Source organism: Ictalurus punctatus, chromosome 8 (assembly GCF_001660625.3).
Source record: "Ictalurus punctatus breed USDA103 chromosome 8, Coco_2.0, whole genome shotgun sequence".
NCBI classification, from domain to species: domain Eukaryota; kingdom Metazoa; phylum Chordata; class Actinopteri; order Siluriformes; family Ictaluridae; genus Ictalurus; species Ictalurus punctatus.
In genome coordinates, this window is record NC_030423.2 from 6,927,309 (window position 1) to 6,954,252 (window position 26,944).

General features: G+C 38.2%; 2 protein-coding genes across 2 annotated transcripts; one reads left to right on the top strand and one right to left on the bottom strand.

Annotated features, from left to right (window-relative positions):
• Positions 1 to 942: 942 nt before the first annotated feature.
• Positions 943 to 2,977, bottom strand: foxi3b (forkhead box I3b). Its single transcript, XM_017475238.3, has 2 exons — positions 2,186 to 2,977; positions 943 to 2,046 (listed from the first exon to the last, which is right to left on the bottom strand). The coding sequence occupies exons 1-2, from the start codon at positions 2,775 to 2,777 to the stop codon at positions 1,496 to 1,498; spliced, it is 1,143 nt and encodes a 380-aa protein (XP_017330727.1). The 5' UTR covers positions 2,778 to 2,977; the 3' UTR covers positions 943 to 1,495.
• A 2,220-nt stretch (positions 2,978 to 5,197) lies between these two features.
• Positions 5,198 to 6,259, top strand: syce3 (synaptonemal complex central element protein 3). The gene is made up of 3 exons (XM_017473505.3): positions 5,198 to 5,362; positions 5,708 to 5,816; positions 5,907 to 6,259. The coding sequence occupies exons 2-3, from the start codon at positions 5,708 to 5,710 to the stop codon at positions 6,080 to 6,082; spliced, it is 285 nt and encodes a 94-aa protein (XP_017328994.1). The 5' UTR covers positions 5,198 to 5,362; the 3' UTR covers positions 6,083 to 6,259.
• Positions 6,260 to 26,944: the final 20,685 nt, after the last annotated feature.

Consider the following 26,944-nt stretch of genomic DNA (forward strand, 5'->3'; position numbering starts at 1 on the left):
TGGCAAGCACCCAGTTAAAGGTGTATGCCGTATATAACTATGGTCACACTCGTTAAATATTTGGAAGTTTCTTTGTGTGCATGGATGTCACATTATAATTTTTAAACGCTAAATATGGCATGAAATGTGATCTGACATTATAACAGGAATATAAACTTGATATTTATTTAAAACTATTGTATGATTGAACATTCAGAAGTTGAGCCTACCTTATTGTGGATTAAGTTAGTAATTTATTATGAATGACTAGATAAATTTTTCTCATAAAAGGACATATAGAATTTATCTTGTTTTTGGTCATATGGAAAATGAGGCCAGCTAATTTTCTTTTCTCTAAATTTCCTAAAACTGAATACTTCAATTAGATTCTTTCAAATAAAGAGCCAATATATATATAGATTATATATATATATATATATATATATATATATATATATATATATATTTTTTTTTTTTTGGTTATATATTTTTGGTTATCTGACCCTGTTTTTATCTGACCATGTTCTGTTTTTCCCCACTTATAGTTGACAAATTTTTTTTTATATTATTTACAAAATTTGAGCTAATTAACACAGTTGCTTTAGTTACATTTCATATTTAGGGAAGTTACATATGCTTTCCATTAAGGATCATTTTTGTACCTAATGTAATATGTAACATAATAGCTCTTACAACAATGTAATACAAAGTTAAAAAAAAAAAAAAAAAGATTTAAAATATTTTTTTAAATTTGTAATGTTGAATCAAAACTGGGACTAGACTAATTAGACATTTTTTATAATCATGTTTTTGTGCCATGCATTTAGTCTTTAGCTGAATGGTGATTTTGCATTAAAAACTTACATTTACATTTATGACCCTTATCCAGAGCTACTTACTTACTGCTCTCTCAGAGTTATAATTTAGTAAATCATTATTGTGTTCAGTTGATTAAACACTGGATACTGTTGACAATTCTTTATTAAAAAAGTAACAGAAGACACACATAAAACTCTGTACAACATTTACTCACACTGTTAGAAGTAAAAAGACATCACAACTTTCCATTAAACAGATAAAGTTTAAAAAACTGAAAGGATCAAATTACAGGTGTAGAATGAAGAATGTTGCGCGACATGCACGTTCTCAAAGGTTACTCTGCTGGTTAAAGACTTTTTTTTTAAGTCATGTTCAGTGTTTAGTACAAGTGCTTACAGTTTTAGTGATATGATCAGCAAAGATAGTTGGATGGAATGGCATAATGTCAGCAGCAGACCTCACATTGAAGCTGCTGGTGGCCTTTGTTAGTATCACGCATATCATGATGCTGACTAAGCTGTTCCTGTGGGAATCTGCTGTAATCTCACACTCACGGGGCCATTTCAGCATTCAACCAAAACCAGTCAACTGGTAGTAAGTGTGTGTATGTGTGAAGCTTTTTTTTCTCCCTCACCAGTCTCTGGCTGCAGTTTACTATGCAGCTTGTGCTATTTCTGTTGACTTCTGTACAGTTCTATCACACCTCTGTGCCCTCTCGGGGATACAGAATGCCAGTTGAGTTCAAGCCAGGGTAGAAATGGCCACTGAACTGGTTGAAAGCTGGGCTACTGTAGCCTAAAGTGGCATGAGAACCTGAGGGGGAAATAGGAGGAGGTGGTGGGAGAGATGATGCCCACTCAGGGACTGTGGAACCAGGGGAGTAGGAGCTGAAGCCTGATGTTTGGGTTGGTCTTTGTGTGCCATCCACTGGCAGGCTGAGAGGTATGGAGCGATTAATAATTTCTCCATCCACCTCCAGAGATCCAGCTGATACCCCAGACATTTCTGTCAGAAAGTTGCTCAGGCAAGGTGGGGGGGGCATGGCCGGAGCTTTCTCAGATGAGGTTGAAATGTCAAGCGTTGCATTTTTAGAGCTCCCACTCCCATCTCCTGCCTCTGAGCTAAGAGTTCCTCCAGAGTTGCCCTCCCCAGCAAGACCATCAGACTTTCTCTTCCTCTTGCGCCTGAAGTTGCCATTGTCAAACATCTTTTCACAGTTTGGATCAAGGGTCCAGTAATTACCTTTACCTTAAGAGTGAGAGAGAAAGATTTGACATGAATTTGACTGGAATATGATACCATGTAAAAACCTCCCAGAAAACCTTACCCACCAGTATTCAAAATGGCTTAAGACAATTAAAAGACAAACACACTCAAGAGTTCTTACCAGGGTCATCTTCATCCCGAGGAACTTTCTTGAAACAGTCGTTCAGTGATAGGTTGTGGCGAATGGAGTTCTGCCAGCCAGCTTTGCTCTTATTGTAGAAAGGAAAATTATCTGCTACATACTGGTAAATCTGGCTCAGAGTCAGGCGCCGGTCTGGAGCACCATGTATTGCCATTGCAATGAGTGCAGAGTATGAGTAGGGTGGTCTGACCAGCTTCATTAGGTCCTCCTGAGAAGGTATTGAGAACCATCCCAGTTCTCCACCACCACCCCCAGGACCTCCTTGCCCAATGTAGGGCCTCTGCATGCCATAGTGCTGTGGAACAAAGGAAGATACAGCAGGACCTGGTGCACCACCCAGATATGCAGAAGTGTTGATCCCAGTACCACTGAACCACAGGTATGGGTTAGGAGATGAAGTTGCATATTCCCCAAGATCATATGAGGAGGGGTTTGTCCTCTGTGGACTTGGCAATGATGGAGGAGGATAGTAATTATCGCTGTAAAGGCTCAGCTCTGGAGGCTCCTGTCCCAAGCTGGGGAATTGTGGACCACATCGAATTGGAGACTGACCTTGTTCATATGATGCCATGATTATTGCTTCATAAGATGCTCCTATCTGGATACAAATGGCTCAGGTGGCTCCAGATGTAATACACTGTTTCTTCTATGGTCCGGAAAGATTTCTTGTTCTCTTCTTTTAAAAACAGATCAACAGTTGAGAGGTCTAATATCTTTCTTCACTCTGCCATTGTTTGCCCTTGCACTCTAGTCAGTGCTGTCACCTGTCGCACCTGTTTTATTCATGCATATCTGGCACCTCCCTTTTCTTCTTATTGGTTACTTTCTCTTTCTAGTTATATGACTATATTCACTCTTTGGTCAGTTTTTTTGTCATTTAAAGGATACATTTATAGATTGCTGAGTGATTTTTATGATGCATACACAATATGTTTTGTACAGTGAAATATCCTTTTGGATCCTGTGTGTGCATTGGTGTGAATGCAAATAAAATATGGAAATAATCAACAAACCTTTATGATGAATCATGTTCATTCAAGACCACTTCAATACCATACCAAATTATTGACAATTATATACAATTTTCGTTGCGCTCTCACAACAACAGCAAAAATAAATAAATAAATAAATAAATAAATAAATAAATAGAATGCCCACAGTTATCATTAATACCACAGTAGGGAAGAAAACTCATTTAGCTTTTCATTATAGCAGCTTTCATTTTCATTTCAGTCCAGCAGATGTGTTGCATGAGGAATTATTTGATAAACATATAATTTCTCTTTCTACAACTAATTTGGAAGGCAGACAATGTAGGCTGATATAACAAAAATGGACATTTTAATTATTTGTATACTGAAAAATCCAGCTTGGTTTTACAGCTACCAGCATCCAAATCACATGCTGAGCTTGTCATGGTCGTAGATCATCTTTGTCAAGTGTTAAATTATTTTCCATCATCTTTATTCCTTGCCTCAATGAATCAATAAATGTTTGAGATTTTCTATTTGTCTTACTGTTGTGTTATGGTCTATCAATATAACCAGCTCTGACTGCGTTTTGGAAACACAGCTGGTCAGACCAAGCTAGATTTTTCAACAGGACTATAGATTTTAATTGATGGTTAGGGGCTTAAGGGAACAACCTCTCACTTATTTTCAAATTTTTACTTAAAATCAGTAATTGGCTTATTCATTATTTTCACTGTACGACATACAGACAAGGTTATAATCGCAAACGAAAACGAACGAAATAATGAAAACTAGTTGTGAAAAAACATTGCCGTTAACTGAAATCGAAATAAAAACCAGGCATTTTTAAAAAAAAACGATAACTAACTAAAACTATATTGTCTATTTTCAAAACTAACTAAAATAAAATACAATTATTGAGTAAATGTCCTTAGTTTACATCTTTGTCAATGTCTTTCACAGAGCAAATATCTTTCAGAGTTGACATTTCCGACTGGGAACCCGGAATTATGACATTCCATGTTAAATTGAACACAGCACAGTCCATGCTCCTCGCCTGGCATCATGGCGGTACCGAAAGTCGGAAGAAAGAGTCCTATTTGGGATTACTTTGAATATGACTGTGTGTCACATAAAAGCAAGTGTCTTCCAGTGGAAGGTGGTGAAATATGTGGACAATTTATTAAAGGGAAAAATCCCACGAATTTGAAAGTACATTTGAGAAGCACGCACCGGGAGGCTACCCTAGTTTACCTTAATAAGGTAAAGGAGAACGCCAAGCCCCCCTCCCCCGAAACAGGGCTAGGCAGCATGACCGAGACAACCGCAGAACAGAGAACACTACGGCAGTGCTTTCACCGGAGAACCGATAGCTGCTGGTTAGTAAATACGCAGGAACACCACAAGCGGGAGGAAGCGCTGGTTAATATGTTTATTGATGCTGGGATGTCTACACAACTGTGAGAGTTGCCTTCAAAAACTTTACTCGAACCAAAGTTCAAAACACCTGGAGCTGCAAGAGTCAACAGCCTTATTGGGGCTAAGATGGATACGGCAAAGCAGAAATGAAAAGATATCATTAGGGTGCGAGGAAGCTGACCCTACGTGTAGATGGTTGGAGCAAGAGAGGATTAACAGCATCTTTCATGGGTGTGTCAGCTTATTTGTGCCCATCTGTACATTTTATGTACTGGTGTTATTGTTGAGTACATATTTCTAAAATTGTATGATGTTTTTGTTGAGTTTTTATTACACAGTACTTTTTCTGGCCTTGACAAATAACCCATATTACAAAAGACTAAAACTAATAAAAAAAAAAAACTAAACTAAAACTAAGCATTTTCCAAAAAATCTAAACTAAACTAGCAAACCCGCTTTAAAAACTAATTAAAACTAAACTGAACTTGAAAAGTCAATACAAAATAAAAACTAATGAAAAATGCAAAACTATAATAACCTTGCATACAGACCTGCCCATATGAACTTTTCAGTGTTTCGGGAGCACATTAATTGTGGAACGCAAACCGGGCGTTTCTGTTGTGTCCTTTAATTTTCGCGCGTGCTTCAGGAGAGCTTTGCGTGCCCACGGAGACGGAGAGAAACTCGTCAGAAATTTCCTTCAAACCCTGACAGCCTCTATCAAAAGTCGCGTTTGACATAAACCATCGAAAGTTACTTTAGCAAGGTGATGTAATTTTTTACGTAAATTATATAAGTCCTGTCACCTGTACTTAGGCAATGTAAAGACAGCTAATGATATTAGCTAAATTGGAAACCAAGCTTGCTAGCGAATTGTTTGCGATAACCTTGTCCGATAGCTCGGCAGATTTGTAGCTAGCACATAAAAAGTAGTTATCCAGTAGGTCTGTTTACCAGACCATTTTAAACTGCTTATTGACTTCTTATTAACTCGTAGCAGCTCACTAATTTGCTTCTTGTATAAAAGATGTACGCGAATGTGGCTAAATATTGCGTATTTTAGCTAGCACTCGCTAACTAATTTAGCTAGCTTGCTTATCTCGGTTTTTAGATGGTTGACAATGCTTCAGCTGGGGAACAATACGAGGATTTTGGTCGTGAAACTTTAGAATGCAGTAAAGATTTAGAGAGGATGACCGAACAGATGGAGAAAATTTCAGGTGAAATGCATATACAGCAAACCAGAAGTTTATAGTGCTCTGTAACAGAAATCTAGCTATATTAACAGTTTCCCCATTCTCTGCTCCCAGTGAATGTGACCTGGATGACGTACGACATGGTGGTACTGAGGACTGATCCTCAACTCGCAAAATCCCTCAAGAGGCTGAAGAACGAATTCGTCCAGTGTAAAGCTGTTATCTGCGGCTCCGGAGACAATCTAGTTGACCAACGTATAGTTGCAAACCAAAAGACAACCCAAGAGTAAACGCTGATTTAAATAATAATAATAAACTGAAGATGCTTTTTAATTTCCATTTAAACTGCTAGTAAAATATTGTAAAACACACTTGGGTTTGATTGACAACTGTTTGCTACTGATAATAATAATAAAAAACTTAAACAAGTTCAGTGTGGTTGATAATTTTATGGCAGAAATCCGTTTTAGAGTTTTTATCAGATGCCAAAATAGTTGGTATATTTTTGCTTTTATTTTTCATCTATTGCATTTCAGTGCAGATTTTGTTCTATAGGACAAATGACAAATACTATGGCACTCTACATACAGGTGCATAACAAAAAAATAGAATATCATGGAAAAGTTTGTTTTATTCCATAATTTAATTCAAAAAGTGGAACTTTCATATATTCTAGATTCATTATAAAGTGCTATATAAGTGCAGACCATTTATACATAAAGTGAAATATTTCAAGCCTTTTTTTATTTGTTTTAATCTTAGTGATTATGCCTTACAGCTCATGGAAATAAAATTTTTTAAAAAAATCCAGTATCTCAAACTATTAGAATAAAAAAGTTAATAAGAAATGTTGACTTGAGAAGGGCTGTAATCAGCTAATTAACTCAAAACACCTGCAAATGTTTCCTGAGCCTTTAATCTCTGTCTGGTTCAGTACACACACACTTTAAAGATGAAAGTAAATTTTGCATTTCATTTGGAAATCAAGGTTCCAGTGTCTGGAGGAAGAGTGCAGAGACAGAATGCAAGTTGCTTGAAGTCCAGTGTGAAGTTTCCACAGTCAGTGATGATTTGGGGTGCCACGTCATCTGCTGGTATTGGTCCACTGTGTTATCTCAAGTTGAGAGTCTACCAGATTTTAGAGCACTTCATGCTTTCATCTGCTGACAAGCTTTATGTAGTTGCTGATTTCCTTTTCCAGCAGGACTTGGCACCTGCCCACAATGCCAAAACTACAAGTAACTGGTTTACTGACCATGGTATAAGTGTACTTGATTGGCCAGCCACCTCGCCTGACCTGAACCCCAAAGAGAATCTATGAGAGACACCAGACCCAATAATGCAGACGAGCTGAAGGTCACTATCAAAGCAATCTGGGCTTCCATAACACATTAGCATTGCTAGAGGCTGATTGCCCACAAGCCACGCCGCATTGATGCAGTAATTTGTGCAAAAGGAACCCCAACCAAGTATTGAGTGCATAAATTAACATACTTTTCAGAAGGTCGACATTTCTGTTTTATAAATTTTTATTCAAATATTTTCAGATACTGGATGTTTGATTTCCATGAGCAGTAAGCTGTAATCATCAAGATTAAAACTTTAAGATTAAAAAGGCATGAAATATTAAAATTTATGTGTTTTATATATAATATATTAAAGTTTCACTTTTTGAATTAAATTATGGGGGGAAAATAATGCTTTTTCCATGATATTTTAATTTTATGAGATGCACCTGTATACAGTCTCTACACTCAGTCTCTAGACTCTATATAGCATGAATGGATGCAATAACATGTCAGACTGGGCCATGCAGAGTTTTACTGTTTGACTTTTTTTTCCCCTTATTGTTACATTTATTTATTCAGTATTTGTTTAATGTTTATTTGATCTGTTCCAGAAGGAGAAAATGGACCTGTCCACAGATATGGGGTTCACTGCTTCCACTGTTGATCTGGATTGCATACTGATGAAGCTGGATACTATTTCTGAGACTTTGGATCAGTTGGAAGGTGTGAACAACAGAATGATTTAGCCTAGTTAATTCATAATTTGATACTGACATTTAAAACAATTGTAATGTGTGTATAAACCAAATAGCCACCAGACTATTTTGATTATTTAATTGTGGAGCTAACTGTGCTAACATTTGATATTTATCCAAAATTTATTACAAATGATTATAATTGAACATTTAATTGTATCTAGCATATAGCCACTCTTTATAAATCCATTTCTCAAAAATTTAGTCATCATTTTCTTTAATCAGAACAGACAGATAAATGAAAATATAGGTTATTTGCAATACACAAACCTCTGGTCTGTTTGTTTGTGGTTTTTATTTAGATTTGATGCACTCAGTATGTGAGAATAGGTTTTTAATCTTCATTGAAGGAACTATACATACTGTAAGTGCCACCTTATAATTAAAAATGACAACTGTGTATAGAATTCCTTTAGTAATGATACATCAAAGTCTGTGAGCCAGGTTTACACCATATTTATTTGACAACTGTTCTTCAAACTGTCATTGTGTTAGAAAAAAAAAGGTTAAAATTGTGCATTGATCACTTTCTTTAGACGGGTGTAAGGGTCCTGTGTGGTAGCTTGGAACAGAGGACACAGCCTCAGTTAAAAAAATAACAACAACAAAAAAAAACAAAGGCTTAGTAAGAACATGACAGTGTTTTACCCTAGTGTCTGTACATTTTTAGATGAACTGATACAGGTCACAGGTTGGGAAACTGTTTTGGACGAAACTCCCGTTACAGCAGTGCTCTGACCCTGATTAACATCTGTTGATGCCTATCGGTTGTGAGAGTTAGCTGCAGAAAAGAGGAAAGTCAAATGGGAGTCATGTATAATATTAAAGGTGGTGCATGACTTAATGGATGTCACATGCAGAAGTCTAAACCACAATGCTATTAAATTCTTAAGTTGCTACAAACATTTGTTATTATATTGGAGCACAATGCAGATTATTACAATCTATTATGGTTTGTGTACTTGTATCTTACAGTCATTATAGCTGATTTCACTGAATTAGACATATTGCAGCATGTACAGTGAGGGAAAAAAGTATTTGATCCCCTGCTGATTTTGTACGTTTGCCCACTGACAAAGAAATGATCAGTCTATAATTTTAATGGTAGGTTTATTTGAACAGTGAGAGACAGAATAACAACAAGAAAATCCAGAAAAACGCATGTCAAAAATGTTATAAATTGATTTCCATTTTAATGAGGGAAATAAGTATTTGACCCCCTCTCAATCAGAAAGATTTCTGGCTCCCAGGTGTCTTTTATACAGGTAACGAGCTGAGATTAGGAGCACACTCTTAAAGGGAGTGCTCCTAATCTCAGCTTGTTACCTGTTTTGGTAAAAGACACCTGTCCACAGAAGCAATCAATCAATCAGATTCCAAACTCTCCACCATGGCCAAGACCAAAGAGCTCTCCAAGGATGTCAGGGACAAGATTGTAGACCTACACAAGTCTGGAATGGGCTACAAGACCATTGCCAAGCAGCTTGGTGAGAAGGTGACAACAGTTGGTGCGATTATTCACAAATGGAAGAAACACAAAAGAACTGTCAATCTCCCTCGGCCTGGGGCTCCATGCAAGATCTCACCTCGTGGAGTTGCAATGATCATGAAAACAGTGAGGAATCAGCCCAGAACTACATGGGAGGATCTTGTCAATGATCTCAAGGCAGCTGGGACCATAGTCACCAAGAAAACAATTGGTAACACACTACGCCGTGAAGGACTGAAATCCTGCAGCGCCCGCAAGGTCCCCCTGCTCAAGAAAACACATATACATTCCCGTCTGAAGTTTGCCAATGAACATCTGAATGATTCAGAGGACAACTGGGTGAAAGTGTTGTGGTCAGATGAGACCAAAATGGAGCTCTTTGGCATCAACTCAACTCGCCGTGTTTGGAGGAGGAGGAATGCTGCCTATGACCCCAAGAACACCATCCCCACCATCAAACATGGAGGTGGAAACATTATGCTTTGGGGGTGTTTTTCTGCTAAGGGGACAGGACAACTTCACCGCATCAAAGGGACGATGGATGGGGCCATGTACCGTCAAATCTTGGGTGAGAACCTCCTTCCCTCAGCCAGGGCATTGAAAATGGGTCGTGGATGGGTATTCCAGCATGACAATGACCCAAAACACACGGCCAAGGCAACAAAGGAGTGGCTCAAGAAGAAGCACATTAAGGTCCTGGAGTGGCCTAGCCAGTCTCCAGACCTTAATCCCATAGAAAATCTGTGGAGGGAGCTGAAGGTTCGAGTTGCCAAACGTCAGCCTCGAAACCTTAATGACTTGGAGAAGATTTGCAAAGAGGAGTGGGACAAAATCCCTCCTGAGATGTGTGCAAACCTGGTGGCCAACTACAAGAAACGTCTGACCTCTGTGATTGCCAACAAGGGTTTTGCCACCAAGTACTAAGTCATGTTTTGCAGAGGGGTCAAATACATATTTCCCTCATTAAAATTTAAATCAATTTATAACATTTTTGACATGCGTTTTTCTGGATTTTTTTTGTTGTTATTCTGTCTCTCACTGTTCAAATAAATCTACCATTAAAATTATAGACTGATCATTTCTTTGTCAGTGGGCAAACGTACAAAATCAGCAGGGGATCAAATACTTTTTTCCCCTCACTGTATCAGTTCCAATAGTTTGTTTGTCCTTGATAACCTAGTTTGATCTATTTTTCATTATTTGTTTCCAGCAAAGACTCAGTTGCTGCAGTGTAATTTAACTGTGTGCTTCACACACCCTGATAAGGTAGCATGTCTGCACTCTGGTGTAGAAGACTCAATGGGGCTGACAGCATCTCCAGAATTGGCAGAGTCAAGAGATAATGGTAGTAAGAGAAATAAAATTAGCAGTTAAATGTATTAAAAGTTGTTAGGCATGAGACAATCATTAAAACCACAATCCCCAGTGAAGTCCACTTTTTATATAAATTATTACACCCAAAATGAAAAATCCACGCAAATGCACTGGTTATAAACTTACAGATTTATAAACTTACTATAAATTAAAGTTCACGTAATAGTTGTCTTCAATATGTTCCATGTACCATGACAAATAGTATGTTTGGCTTGATTACATCTTAATATGCTGCTGGCTGAAAGCTTTTGAGACTGCTCAGGCTTAGATCATATATCTGCTACTGCTGTTTTTGAGTTAGATTAAATGGATACCTCTATTTTTTTAGATGGATATCTTTGTAATCTGCTTATGTCAACTTGTAATCTGTTTAAGAGTTTGTTAACAAACAACTGATTGTACTTTGTAAATGTTGCCTTTTATTTTGTACCATGCAAAATTTATTGTATTGTACTGTAGTGACAATAAATATATTATTTTCCCAGCAATCACAGCAGTAGCCAGGCTAAACTTTGGTATTCTAGATATTTAGTTTTTTTTCTTGCTTGTTGGTAAACTGAAAATTATTCCAAGGCTGTGCCACTGTTATTTAATTCCCCGTTTTCTCACCTTAACAGTGGCATATTCCTCACGTTGCTATTTTGTCTCAAGGAATACTTCAGATTCCCTTCATGTCAGCAGTTTTACATGCTACTGAAAATTCATGTCCTGTGATTTGATTCAGCGTTTTTGTTTTAAAATCTGGGTTTTAGTTTGTGTTTATAATGCTATGACACAGATGTATGTAGTAAGTATGCATTAAATTCCAGGGTTTAATAGAATTACTGTTTCTTTTGCTCTTATGTATATACAGCGGGGTCCAAAAGTCTGAGTTTTTAAAAATATTTTATTTAAAATAAAAGGTTTTTTATTTTGAAATATTTAAAACAAAGAAAGTGTTTAACATGTTGAATATTTTATATTCCAGATTCTGCACTATTTTTAGGTCCCTATGTAAATGTAAGCAAATTTGTGATATTGACCATGTTAACTGCTGTGTACAAAAGGTGAGATTTTCCTCAGGTTTTCCAGATGAAACTCTGATGAGTCTGATCTAAACTTGTGGAGTCCATGCTCGCTTGAGTGCACACGGTCATTAAAGCAAACAGGGGACATATCAAATACTAAGAAACTCTGAAATTATTGTAAATATTTGAATGATTCTACTTTTCTTTCAAGTTATGGTCAATAATTTGTAATGAAAATTGTTGTGTTAATTTAGAAAAGAATGCAAAATAAAAGCGTTTTCACTAGCGGTCTCAGACTGTATGGAATCGACCATGCACAGATTCATGCAACAATATTGCCATCTTGTGGTTTTGTAGACAAGAAACACCACACCTGGATTATTATGTGCTGTATTTTGATTTGATGTTTGATAGTGTTTATTTAATTTATGACAGTAGAGCTGTGTATATCTGCTCCACTTTTGAATTTTGGACTAGTGTATTGTAATAGGAAAAAAGCTTTCCTACTGATTGGAAATCAATGTTAAGGAAAGATTGTCATAAAGAACACAGGTTTGGATGCAAATGCAGGTAGGTTTTTATTGACAAAACCAAGAGACGAACCAATAAGACATGGCAGAAATATTTCATTTGATATGTGTGTTTAAACATAACATGCTCCAGTTGGTTTAAATATTTCATTGTGGTGCAAAGTACCTTGATGGTGTGGTCTGTTCTACTCCTTTTCAAGTCCCCCCACCCACTGCAATACACACATGAACCGAGAACATGGGCTGTTTGGCAGTGTTTTTACTAGCCATATTTATTTACTTAATTAGAATAAAGTACAATACAATACACCACAGAAACTATAGTTCTGTTTCATTCTTACTGATTCCCAGAGGCAGTGTAACACTATTGGATTATCGCAGCACCAGCCAGACAGGTCGAGAGAGTATACCAACAAAATCACGTAGTGACATATGCTGAGCCCTGGGGGTTATAAACCGCAGTAGCTCAGCACCTTGCCTCTTTCGCTTTCTCGCCTGGTTGAGATAGGTTGTCTTTGGTTGAGTGATGTAATTGCGGTGTCAAGTGCAGCGAAATATTGTCCTTAAAAACTGTGTCAGCGCTTATCTACGCCACTTCAGCGGACTAGGCTATTTAACAGCATTTTGGTGAGTTTATATTGTTTGCGTCGGTAACACTCTGTGCCTCTCGGTGCAATCTGTAGGCTGGTGATTTCCGGGTGGAGTTAATGGTCCCCGGTTAACGTGTCATCTATTCAGCTGTTCTAAGTTGTTTTTTTCTCTCCCTCAAATTGCATTATTCACTGTACCCCTTGGTTCAATCCGTTGGTCATTTGAGATATTTTTTCTCTTTTTTTGTGAGATATTTGTTGGTATTACCTGTCGGTCCATCCGAAGGAGTCGTATTATTTTTTTATTCTTTTTCCTGCCTGCCTTCGTTGCTTCATTACCATCGTCCCACTTAGATTTAAACCTTATGGCTATCCCAGGGTGTTATTAGCGAGTAGCTATGGCTCACAGTTCGATTGCCACTGGTTTCCCACTGACCTGTAAGCTGTGCCCTAATAATCTTCTCCCGGACGACGGTCATGACATCTGCCCGTCATGTTTGGGTATTCAACATGTGAGAGAGGTTCTCATGGACCCATGTCTGCACTGCAGCCTTTTAGCTGTCAGCCCTTTCTCGCACTTGGAATCACATGACGTCTGCAGCAGCCGGCGCTCCCCTCCTATCTAAGAAGAGGGCCGCATCGCGAAGTGATGAACATTCGTGTGTTGTTGAAAATTCTCTTTCTAAGATGGTTTCTGTGCTTTCTTCAGAAATGGCAGCGCTGAAACACCTGCTTCACGTGCTTTAGCTGGTCACATCTGCTACACCTGTAGTGGTGACACAGGAGGATGAGAATGTTCAGAATCAGGGAGCTCTTGATTCCCCTTGTTTCTCACATCATTCTGATTTGGATGTGCTTTCTACGAGTGCTTTGGATTCTTTTTTTCGCGATCATGGGAATGCCTTGGCTGTTACTGCACAACCATAACCTCAGGATGTTTTCACTGATTATCCAGCAGAGGGGTCTAGTGGGGGATCAGTTCAGTCGTCTGGCCAGGCCTAGGCCTCCCCTGAAGATACTTTGGTTGTGCTTCGAATAGCAATTGCTCATCTAGGACTTGATGAGTCACCTGTCCAATCTACCCAAATTAACGTTTTTTTTTTTTTTTCTTCAGACAGGTGACAGCTGTGACTTCTTTTGACATGCCACCATGTGAAGATTTTGTTATTTAAAATTCAAATGCCCTCACTGGTTTTGGTCTGCCTAGGCAGAGCTCAAGGATTGCTTGGATGCTAGCATCTATGGCTGAAGCAGATTCCATCAGGGTGAGTTGTGCTCTGGAAATAGAGCAGCCTGTTGCATCCTTGGTGGTGTCTCTTGACGAAGCTCTACAAGGGTATGTGCAATGTCCCAGTGTGCAAAGGTGGTTGTACAGACTCCTTGCTAAAAAAGGCATACGAGTTTGCATTACTACATTACTCATACAGAAAACACAATATGTCAGTTACTTCTTACTGCCACCAGTATGCTGGAACCAGCGAATGTTGATCCTTCTATTTTGCATTTTCTACAAACTGTCCTTTTGGCAATGGGCTATGTGACCCGCAAGCTGGGTAGTCTTACAACCATGCTTCTGGCAAACTGCCGCCAAGTGTGGCTAGCCCGAGCATGGCTAACTGAAGGCTTTAAGAAAACCTTGAAGATACCTACCTTTAGGATACCAGCCATTCAGACCCGACATCACTATATCGCATCGGAGCAACATTTCTGCTGGCACGCTATGCCTCAGTCACAGTCCCCTCAAAGACCTCGTGTTACTGAAGATGTTAGAGCCTTTCGGCCGCCTCATTGACCATTGCCAGGAGGACCCCATCAGCTCCCCCCCCCCGCTGAAAGTTGCATACATAAAACCCAAGACGCTCATGCTGGCAGTCGATCGTTTTTCTATAGAACAGTTGGAGTACTGGAGGACCAACACACCCCTGGGTTTTGACGACTCTGAGCATCAGATATACTCTACAATTTTGACTCCAGCCTCCCAATTTTTCAAGAATTGTTCCTACGATTGTCAGAGACACAATTTGGGCTATGGCTGTCTCTCGGGAAATTTGTTCACTGTTAGAGAAGGGAGCCTTAAAAAAAGTTCATCCGTCATTCAAGGAGACGGCTTCTATTAGACATATTTTCTTGTTCCTGAGAAGGACGAAGATTTCTGCCCAATTCTCAATTTGAGGCATCTGAATTTGTTCTTGAAGTTCCTTCATTTTCGAATGCTGTGCACAGACGATGTTCTTCAGTCTGTAACAGCAGATGATTCGTTTGTAAATGTTGACCTGAAAGATGCATTCTTTCACGTCCAAATTGCTGTTCTTCACAGAAAGTTTCTGCGTTTCAGTTTCCTGAATCAAGCCTACCAGTTCAAAGTGCTATCTTTCTGTCTTTCGCTTGCTCCTCGTGTCTTCCCAAGGTGTGTGAGCACGACTCTATGTCCTCTTTGGATGAGAGGTATGCGTGTTCTGCCTTATTTGGACTACTGGCATGTGCATAAGTTTGGTTTTTCTGTGAACGGGAAAAAGAGCTGTCAGATTCCAACATAGACCACCACATTCATAGGAATGACCCTGAATTCCTGCCTAATGTCTGCCACCCTGTCTCAGGAACATGTGTTGAACATTCTATAACTTTTGGCTCACTTTCACCCGGGTGTTTCTTTGCAGGACAAGGTTAACATCCCTATGACTAATAGGGATGTTAATGGCGGCTGCATGGTTATTCCCCTGGGTATACTTTACCTCAGATCACTCCAGTTATGGAACAACAGGTTGCAGATAGATCCTACCAGACAGCACCATCGACTGATTGTAATTTTTCACCGTTGCATACCTGCGTTAAGGTGGTGGGGACAGGTAGAGTTTCTGAGGGCAGGAGTGCCCCTGGGTGATGTTCCCTCTAATCGGGAGTTGGTCATGACAGACGCTTCCCTCACAGGGTGGGGGGCAACATAGAATTGAAGGGGTATTTGTGGGCGCTGGACACCGACCCAGGCCACAGTGCATATCAACTCGCTGGAAATACCTGCAGTGTTCTTAGCTCTAAAGTATTTCATGTTAGTCCTGACAGGCCGCCATGTTCTCGTTCATTCCGACAATATCTCAACAGTGTATCATCTGAACCACCAGGACGGCACAGCAGCTTATTCATGAGATCCTGACATGGTGTCAGCCGCAACTCACTTCACTGAGGGCAGCTCATATTCCAGGAGCATGCAACCAAACTGCGGATGCTCCTTTTAAGGATCAGCTACATCCAGGACTATGGAGGCTTCATCCAGATGTGGTGCAGGAGATCTGGCTACAATATGGAAGAGCGGAGATGGATCTGTTTGCTTCAGAGATGACCACTCACTGTCACTTATGGTTCACAAAGACGGAAGTGTCCAGTTGGATGGTCTGCCTACTCTATGCGTTCCCATCTATCCCTCTGTTATGGGAGACGTTACACAGGATCTCCCTGTGCAAGCACAGTTTGCTATTTGTGGCACCAGGGTGGCCAGCCAGACCATGCTTTCCTTTGTTGCTGAGACTTAACGGCAGTCCATGGAAGCTTCCCCTCAGGAAGGACCTTCTTTCCCAGCTGGAGGCCAGTGTCTGGCACCAGATCCAGCTCATTTACAGCTTTGGGTTTGGCCATTGGGTTAAATCCTTCTCTGGAGCATTGTGACCCTGCGGTTATTCACACCATCTCTAATGCTAGAGCTTCTTCCACACGACAAATTTATGCTACCCGTTGGAAGCTTTTTTCTGCATGGTGTGAGGCGCGAAGGCTTGATACTGCAACCTGTGACATTCCAAGAATCTTAAGCTTTCTTCAACAAGGGCAAAGCGGCTTTCACATTGAAAGTGTACGTTGCTGCGATTTCTGCATATCATGTTCCAGTTGGTGGATCTTCTCTTAAGTGGGGGTACCACTTTAAATTCACAAGATGGCTTTGGATTTCAATTCATATTGAGATTATTAAATTGCTATTATAGCCTTAGCATTTCAATTACCACAAACAATTCTGCACTCAAGTCTCCCATCAGTGAACAGTGGAGAAGTTCAACAAAACAAACTTCATGTAAAAACTATAATGAATTTTTCCTTGTTACACAACTGCACTATTGGACCATGTAGTATTAGCACATTTATCGAAGGGATTTTATTTATAATCGCACTATTCGGTGTGACCCAGATGAGGATGGGTTTCCCTTTGAGTCTGGTTCTTCTCAAGGTTTCTTCCTCATATCATCTCAGGGAGTTTTTCCTTGCCACCATCGGCTCTGGCTTGCTCATTAGGGACAAATTCAAACATTTAAAATCTATATCCCGAATTTATATATGCTTTGGGACAATGTCCATTGTTAAAAGTGCATGCAGTGAATTTAATTGAATCTCACAGTCTTGTCTGCAGTTTTCTGAAGGGTCCACGCCGTCTGAACCCTGCTCAGAATCCTCACTTTCCTGTGTGGGATTTGCCACTCATACTTGCATTCCTTTGCTCATCCCAGTTTGAGCTCTTTCAAAACATTGACATAAAATGGATGTCCTTGAAGACTGCTTTTTGCTATTGCTTCTGTGAAAAGAGTCAGTGAGTTGCACGCGATGTCTGTTAGCAAGTTGTGCTTGCGTTGGTTGCTGGATGACTGCAGGGTGGTCCCACGGCCCAATCCTTCTTTTCTTCCAAAAGTCCTTCTTTCTCAGTTTATAAACCAGCACATTGAATTGGCCTCTTTTCAGACTTCAGGGCCTGACCCAAGTGCCCAACTTTTGTGTCCTGTTTGTGTCTTGAATTTCTGTGTGAACTCTACTGCTCAATTTAGACAGTCCAGTTATTTGTATGTAACCCTAACCCTAACCAAACTAGAAATGCATGTTCAGTACAAGGTTCTGAGGACATCTGGGGCATGGACATACATAAGTGGCATAGGAGTTTAAGTCCAAATAGCTGTTTCTCAAGAGCCATAAGGATGATCATGCTGTAATTTGGTAGGGTGCATCTATGTGCTAATGTGTAAGTGGATTTTTCATCAGGATTCCATAATTATTGGGGAAAAAAACATGGCCACCATTGGCCAATCAGGTTTAAGCAGGCATTTGACAAGGTTCTCATAAAGCTATCTTCATGAAACTCCAGTAGTTTCAGGGAAGGACCTACTATTACTTGATGTGGTCTCTCTCAAATTGGCCACTGGGGGGCACTATGAAGATGAAATAGCTGTTTCTCAGGAACCAAAATTCAATTTGAGCTGAAATTCAATCCAATTGAGCTGAAATTTGGTGTGCTAGATCCATCTGCAAATCTGTAACTGGATGTTTAATTATCACTGAATTGCATCAAAAACACAGCTGCTTTCAGCCAATCAGCATTGAAAACTAGCATTGAGCTATCATCACAAAACTGATCTCTTTACGGTTCTATTGGCAAGAATAGGCCTTGGTCCCCACAGATTGGCACTTGTGGTTATTATTATTATTATTATTATTATTATTATTATTATTATTGCTACTGCTACTGCTACTACTACATAATTAACAATGCCTTGTGGCAAAATTTATATATAGCATCTTTCTGCAAGTGATTACATCATTTTATTTTGAATTTCCCGATATAATTTTCACAGCTAAAATTTTGCTTAATTGTACCACATAAATATGCAGTGCTGACAAGAAGAGTGGGCCAAAATTCGACCACAGCGCTGTGAAAGACTGATCTCCATTTATCGGAAGCATTTGGTTGCAGTTATTGCTGCTAAAGGTTGCACAACCAGATTGTACGTTTAAGGGGGCAATTAGATCTTCACATGGGTGATAGGTGTAGGATAACTTTTTGTGCTTTAAAAAAACTGTATTGTGTGTTTACTCAGGTTCCCTTTGTTTTATGTTGTATTTAATTTGAAGATCTAAAACTATTTAGTATTAAAGATACACAAAAACCGAGAAATCAGGCAAAAACCGAGGCAAATACTTTTTCACAGCACTGTGCCTCATTTTTCTATGACTTTAGGTAAGATCAAGGCGTCAAAACATCCCAGTTTAACATAACACTATGTAATTTGAACCCTCCGATCTGTACTTTAATCTAAGAAAAATAGTATTTAATAAAAAGTCTGACTAAACAAATATGCTAGCAGCCTATAGACCTAAAGACTGAGACTTTGTCCCAAACATTAGCAGAAACGGTATTCCATAGCTGTTGGAAAAATCTGAGCAGACATTGTAGATCATAATAGACTGAAAGTGCACACAGACATTATGGTCATAACACAGATATTAAGACCATTCAGTGCTTTGTAGGTTTTTGGTAGCCAATTTTACTGGATAAAAGTGTGGATAAAATAGGGGTATAAAATAGGGGTACATGGTCAAACTTTCTACATTACATTCAAACAAGAGACTGGCATCAGTAATCACACCACTCTTTTTCACTGCTTCACAGGATGTAACTGAAATATCAAAAGTTACTTGATAGTACTTTTATTGAAGAAATGGCTTCATATATAATTTGGTGTACCATACATGTGCAACAATGAATTTATGAACAGATCAGAAGGGAATAGTGTCCATCCATATTCATTCCATGGAATCTTGATAGATGAATAGCATTAACTACTGCCCTTCCCTGCAACACACATTTTCCCTTGGTGATAAGTTTATACAACCAAAAAAACACAAGTGCGTTGTATGATAATTGTAAATTCATGTTGAATTGATGTTGTTATGAACACTAATAAATTGTAAGTTGGGACAGGTATATTCTGATAGTCATCAAGGTAGTGTTAATAGTGCTATAGCTACATATCAAAGTTACACTTCTACAGAGCAAAATATGTAGCTATCTAAGCTATCTATGCTATTACTCTATTGACATTTAATCTTAGGACACTTATCAATCTGACTTTTGTAGAGAATGTATGAAATACTGAAAACAGCTATTGGTGGGTATACTTTTATTATATAAATATTTAGACTAAGAGTGCCACTCTGTGACTATGAGCCTCTCAGTAATCGCCATATAAATCTCTAGAAGCTACATGTGTTCCCTCAGCCAGAGGATAAAACTTGATAAGGCTCTGATTTGGACAAGTAAACATTTGATCCTCTTTGAAACAGTGCCTATTAATAAAGTTGATGTACTTGAACAAAACCACAAGGAAAATTAGCTTTTTCAATCCATTTATTCAACAGAAATAGCAATAGATGTAGTATTCTTCTGTGGAAAAAGTTGCAAAAAAGTCTTTCAGTTGCAAGATGTTTGAGGATTTTCTTGTATGTACTGCCTGTTTCAAATACTCCCCCCCCCCCCCCCCCCCCAAACATTTCAAATCTGGGCTTTGATTAGGCCAGTCCACGACCCTCCATCTCTTCTATTTGAGCCATACCTTGGTGGATTTGCTAGTGTGCTTAGGATCATTATCCCGTTCAAAAGTCCACTTTCAGTTCCAACTTCAACTTTCGGACAGATGGCCTCACATTATCTTCAAGGACTCTTTGATATGATGCAGAATTCGTAGTTGAGTCAACGAATGCAAACTCTCCAGTCCCTGAGGCAGCAAAGCAACCCCAAACTTTAACATTTCCACCACTGTGCTTCACAGTTGGTATGATGTGCTTCTCCTGAAAAGCTGCCTATAGTCTGCGCCAAACATGTCTGCTGTTATTGTGCCCAACCATCTCTATTTTTGATTCCTCTGCCCAGAATACATTATTCCAAAAGGCCAGGTTTTTGCCTATATGCTAATTGGCAAACTGTAGTCTTGCAAAGGCTTTTTCCTGGCACGCTTCCCATGCAGGTCAAATTTGCGCAGTCTCTTTCTGATTGTAGACGCATGCACTTTGACACCAAAAGTTACAAGGCTTACTAACAGATACTGTGATGAAATTTGGGGGTTCTTAGAGACTTCTTTTTGCATCAGATGGTCTGCTCTTCGGATGAATTTGCTATGACAGCCAGTCTTGGACTAAATATCACATTGGATTCACATATAGACCTAAATAAGAACCAAATCCTGTAGTAACAATCCTGTAAAAAAAAAAAATCCTGCAGAAGTGTGATATGGCATATGGACTACCTTTAATTGCTAATGTTGACCCTCCTTCTTACCCACCCGATTACCAAGTCACACTTCTTGCCCCCACCTACAACCTCACGCGCGCACACACACACACACACACACACACACACACACACACACACACACACACACACACACATATTTGTGACCCACCATCTAAAGTGCAGAGAGGACAGGGCTAATAAAAATCTCTGGTGTAAGTATTTTTTAAGATCATCTGATCTTCTGCACATTCAGTGGCATCCAGAATTATTGCCACTTATTGGCAAAAATGTTTGTATAAATTAAATATTATTTCAAATTAAACTACTTATCCAAAAAATATTCTGTAATACCCACTGTACAATATGGCAGTAGATAATTGATACGTTGGAGCTGTTTGGTGGCTGGCGTTTCAGTGGTTCTTGTAAAGATGACATTATAAATTCTATTAAGTAGCAGGATATTTAATCCCAAATCCTGGTTGTCCCTGCCAGGAGGTACAGACTTATAAGAGATATAGCTTTAAACAAGATGAAATATATTATTATTATTATTATTATTATTATTATTATTATCATATTTTTATGACGTATACAACTTATTGCATGTCCCATTCTTTTTACAGCTTTTTTTTTTTTTTGCTAATTTTTGTTCATTTTCTTGAACAGCACCAGTAATTCTGGAGGTCACTGTATGTAATTGTCAGTTGTCATTTCTTGCTTCTCACGGTCTTGATCCCTATCTTGCATCTATTAAATCTATGAAATAGTAATTTTTTAGGAATAATATAATGAATTCTTTGAGTGAAGATAATTTGGTTACTTATTTTGGAGTGTTCGAGAAATGCAAATAGAACAGGGACACACAAACTCCTCAAGGGCATAGGTTTGATTTTGACATTGGTGGGGACATAAAAGTAGTCCAAAGAGACATGTGCCTGCTCAAAGCTATCATTTCAAAGACACATGGATGAACCATGCAGTACATCAGCCTAACATCCATCCATCCATCCATCTTCTACCGCTTACTCCTTTTCAGGGTCACGGGAACCTGGAGCCTATCCCAGGCAGCATCGGGCACAAGGCGGGGTACACCCTGGACAGGGTGCCAGTCCATCGCAGGGCACAATCACATCACATACACACTTTTTGACATGCCAATCAGCCTACCATGCATGTCTTTGGACTGGGGAAGGAAACCGGAGTACCCGAAGGAAACCCCCGCAGCACGGGGAGAACATGCAAACTCCGCACACACATGGCCCCAGCGGGACTCATCAGCCTAACATTTGTCACAATAATGAATCTCACTACTAACATATCACCATGTCATTGTTCGATCTCACCTGTGACTCTGCCTCTCCATCTGCCTCTCTTCCTGCTCTGTCGAGATACTACCAGGCAAGATTGCTTCTGTCACCTGACCTGACAAAATAACACATTGATTCATGTCACATCTATATTGCTATATATGGCTTAGTTACATAGTATTATTAGCATTATTGTTGACCTATACATCAGAAATTGAGAAAATATTTTAAGTGATTTACACTTAACTTCTTGTAAAGTAGCTCATCCGCTCATATGTGCATGTGCGTGTGCGTGTGTGTGAGTGTTTGGCAGTTAGGCTAATTTGGTGATATGCTGAGTCAGGATGGTGGCATTAGGAGTTACAAGTCAAAGTATACACACACACACGCACACACACACACACACACAAACTAACGTTTAGGCTTGCCACTCATCCCGTTAATACGGGATCGTCACACATTGAAAAAATGCACTGTCCCTGAATCAATATGAGACGTGATTGATTTGCCCTGTATTTTCGTGTACAGAACAGAACTTTTGGTATAATGATGGTGTCTTCCTCACGTGACAGTAGCCTGCACAATGCGTATCTAATTAAGGGAGCTTTAGAGCTTCATACAACCGGATGTAGCTACAGCCTCTCACACGTTAGCAAGAAACGGCAAAGCCAATCCTATTAGCGACATGGGTTAGGGAGGCGTAGTATAGAACGAGATCTGTTTGAGTACGACAAATTGTGCTGCTGCCTGTCTTGGCCAGGGCACTCTAGTAAAAGAGAGTCTTAATCTCAATGAGACTTTTCCTGGTTCAATAAAGGTTGAATAAAAAAATACAATAAAAACCACAAGACACTGACAGATAACAGTGGTTATATATATATTAAACAGTTAAAATACATGTACATGTACATTTTATATATATATATATATATATGTAAAATGTACATGTATTTTAACTGTTAAACCAAATTATTGCTAGGGACAATTCAGTACTCTCTGGATATTGGTAGGGACATGTCCCTAGTATCCCTATTAAATTTGATGCCCCTGTATGAATAAACATCAGCCATGTGTCTGTATAATATTTTTGTTTTATTTGTTTAATTTGTCTACTTTTAGGATTGGTGTGAAAACCTGATGATGTTTTTAGGTCATATTTATGCAGATATATATAGAAAATTCTGTACAAACTTTCAAGCACCACTGTAACTACTGTGTAAGCTGGTTACTTTTTTGTTCTGTATGGCCCCATTCAGCCATGCTATTAACACCCATTTTGGGTGATCCATTCATAAGTAGACAGCACTAAATTAACCTGGTCAAATGTGCCATGTTAAATGATGATTCCGGGCTGGTTACAGCTATGCAGACCCAGAAGTATAAACCCAGCCTGAGACCACTTTGGTTTTCTTTTGGTTTCCATGAAATACATGAAACATCAATAAATTAGAAAATGAGGCAAAGTAACAGAACAAGTCAAGATTTTATACACCAATTTGAGTGCCTGATGGTTTATTTAGGAAATCGCATCTGACAGCTGCAGTGCCCTCCACTAATATTGGCACCCTTGGTAAATATGAGCAAAGAAGGCTGTGAAAATTGTCTTTATTGTTTAACCTTTTGATCTTTTTTCAACTAATTCACACAAATACTCTGCTCCCATGGATATTAAACAACTGCAAACACAACACAGGATTATCCAAAAAAATATATTTGTTAAATATAGGTGTGCAACAATTATTGGCACCCTTTTAGTCAATACTTTATGCTACCTCCCTTTGCCAAGATAACAGCTCTGCGTCTTCTCCTATAATGCCTGATGAGGTTAGAGAATACATGGCAAGGGATCTGTGACCATACCTCCATAGAGAATCTCTCCAGATCCTTACAGTTTCAAGGTCCATTCTGGTAGAATCTCATCTTCAGTTCACAACACAAGTTTAAAGTCAGGAGACTGGGATGGCCATGGCAAGACCTTGATTTTGTGGTCAGTAAACCATTTTTCACAGCCTTCTTTGCTCATATTTACCAATGGTGCCAATATTAGTGGAGGGCACTGTAGAAAGTTTTGCTTTTGGTTTTCAGATATCAGGTCTTCAATGGCAGATTTGTCAACTGACAGTAGCAATCACTGAAGGCGCATTCAAGACAAATGAAAATCCCAAATGTGAGTGGTTTTCTGTCTTGACAATTTGTGATTGTATCACTCAAGACACATGTTATTACTAAGTCTGAACAGGGCCTATGATAGTGGATTGCCATTCTAAAGCATGGTTTCCCACCTTCTTTATAACTTCATTTATCTCATTGCAGATCTTTTTTTTTCTTTAAAGATGAAAGAAGGTCAAAATGCAGTCTATTTACACATAATGAGAACGTTACTAATAACGTTAACCTGTGAGGCAAATGGGATGCACAATTAGTAGTGTGTGCCCTGTCTGCTAAAGCATGTGATATTTTTATTTTTATTTATGGAAAATAAACTTTATGGAACTTCTGATGGTCACTGGTATTGTCTGAAGGATACAGATATTGTAGATAGTGTTAGTTGCAGTCTCTTTTAATCTGTGTCATATGTGTGGAAGTGTAAATAGATTTAAAAAAATGAAGATGAAGGACAGAAAAGAACAGAAAAGTGTTAATTGGACTAGACTATTGGTCTTCAACACAGTATTTATGTACATATGTTTTCAAACTGTATGATTATTAATAATTGATAAATGTCCAGGTAGTAAAAATGCAAGTAAAAATGGTGGAAAGAGAATGTGCTAACATTTAACATGTGATGGTTATCATGTCTTTTTTTCCCTGGCAAATTTTGTATTTCTGGTAATAGTAGCTATGTGTATTTAGAAATTAAGAGTTAGCGTGTCAAAAATAACAATATTAATGATCACTAAACAAGGTCAACCTACAGTTATCATAAGTGCGTATATATAGATAAATGTATGAATAAGAGTAATGTATAGTCATTAGTGTAATATCAATACTGATTTTAATTCATGTTCAAGTTTGTTATTTATTTTAACAAATAAGTCTGGTGGGGTGTTATTGATCTGGATTTACAACTTCTAATTATTGGTAGCAGAAAAGATAGTATGATATATGGAATTAAGTTAAGAGTAAACGTAAATTTGATTGTTTACAAAAGCAGACTTTGACATTCTTAATTAGCAGATTTACAATATACAGTGTAGACAGTGGATACCCTATGCTATACTGATCCTTTGCTGACAAACAGGGATTTCTTTCACAATCACAACATAATAAAGAGGGGAAAAAAAATAAATAGAATGTATAGAAACAAAACATTTTCACAGTTAGAACAAAACATAATATGTTGTAAACAAAACATACTTCTTCATAAACAGTATGGAAAATAAACAAAATGATAGCTGTTCAAATGTTTGTATCTTTCTTTCTAAATGTGATATAAATACTCTTTATTAACTTGTTTCCATGCTTCCATCATCTTTCATATCCTCTGATCAAAAAATATATCTCTGATCATATCCTTATGATCAAAAATTTGAAATATGAAAAAAAATTAAAGATGAAAATGTAACTGAATAACACAGATGACATTTGTGATAAAAACAAAACCTTAATAGTGGTGGTTGACCTCAATATTTTTAAATAATAAATAATTTTTTAAATGAAACATTTTAAAAATCACATAGTGTGAGCCATACCTTTCACATCATGCTTCCAAGTGTAAGAATATCTTCATAAACTTTTGCCTGTGTGTCTGTGTGTGTGTGCGTGTGTGTGTGTGTGTGTGTGTGTGTGTGTGCTACACACACCTGCATGTGTCTGTGTCACTGTGTAACATTGTACATAAAAACATTAAATCAGGTGTTTCCAAACAATTTACCATCTATCTGCAACATCAGCTGATTAGAAAAACTGTGATAGAGGTATCGCATGAGAGTATCTATTAAATAGTTTTTTTGCTATTAAATAAAAAAATCTATACTGTGACTGATCTTACTTCATTTTTTTTAGTCCAGTCAGCTCTGTTTTGCATAACCTCTCAGTAGGAGGGAATATTGTCCAATTTCCAAGATTACATCCCATTTTTGGACGTTTTTTAAAATTGAATTGATGGTTTAAAAAAAGAAAAGAAAGGGGGAAAAGCTATACATGTATATTTACATGTATACCTCTCCTGTTGTTTGCTACTGCCATTCCTTTATATAGAGTAAAAAGCTAGCAAGCAGCAAAACACCTCTCCCCTCACTCGCCTAGAAATTAAGTTGTTAATCTGCATGAAACAGACACATCAGAAACTCAAAGATATTGCTAGACTTTTGTCCCTTCCTTTTGAAATCTGGCCTACAGAGTATTTATTAAAAATTTACTAAACACGAGTTCACATTCTAAAAAAAAACAAAAAACATTTTGCTTCTAGAAAGCCTTAAAATACCCAACAAGTTTAACCTTATGTACTATATAATATATAAAACACTTATCAATGCTCAAAAGTACTTAAGGAAATGTTCCCATCAGATGTAGTGGTAAATAGAAACATGGGGAGTTGATTATCAACCTTGTAAAATGGTCAGATATCTATCTATCTATCTATCTATCTATCTATCTCTATATATATATATATATATATATATATATATATATATATATATATATATATATATATATATATATATATATAAAAAAGCCAGGGACTCTTTTGACCCCTGGTCATCCCATTATGCATGGCCTACAACAAATGAAAATTAGGGAAAATTCCTGGAATTAAGCTGTGGACCAGCTGCT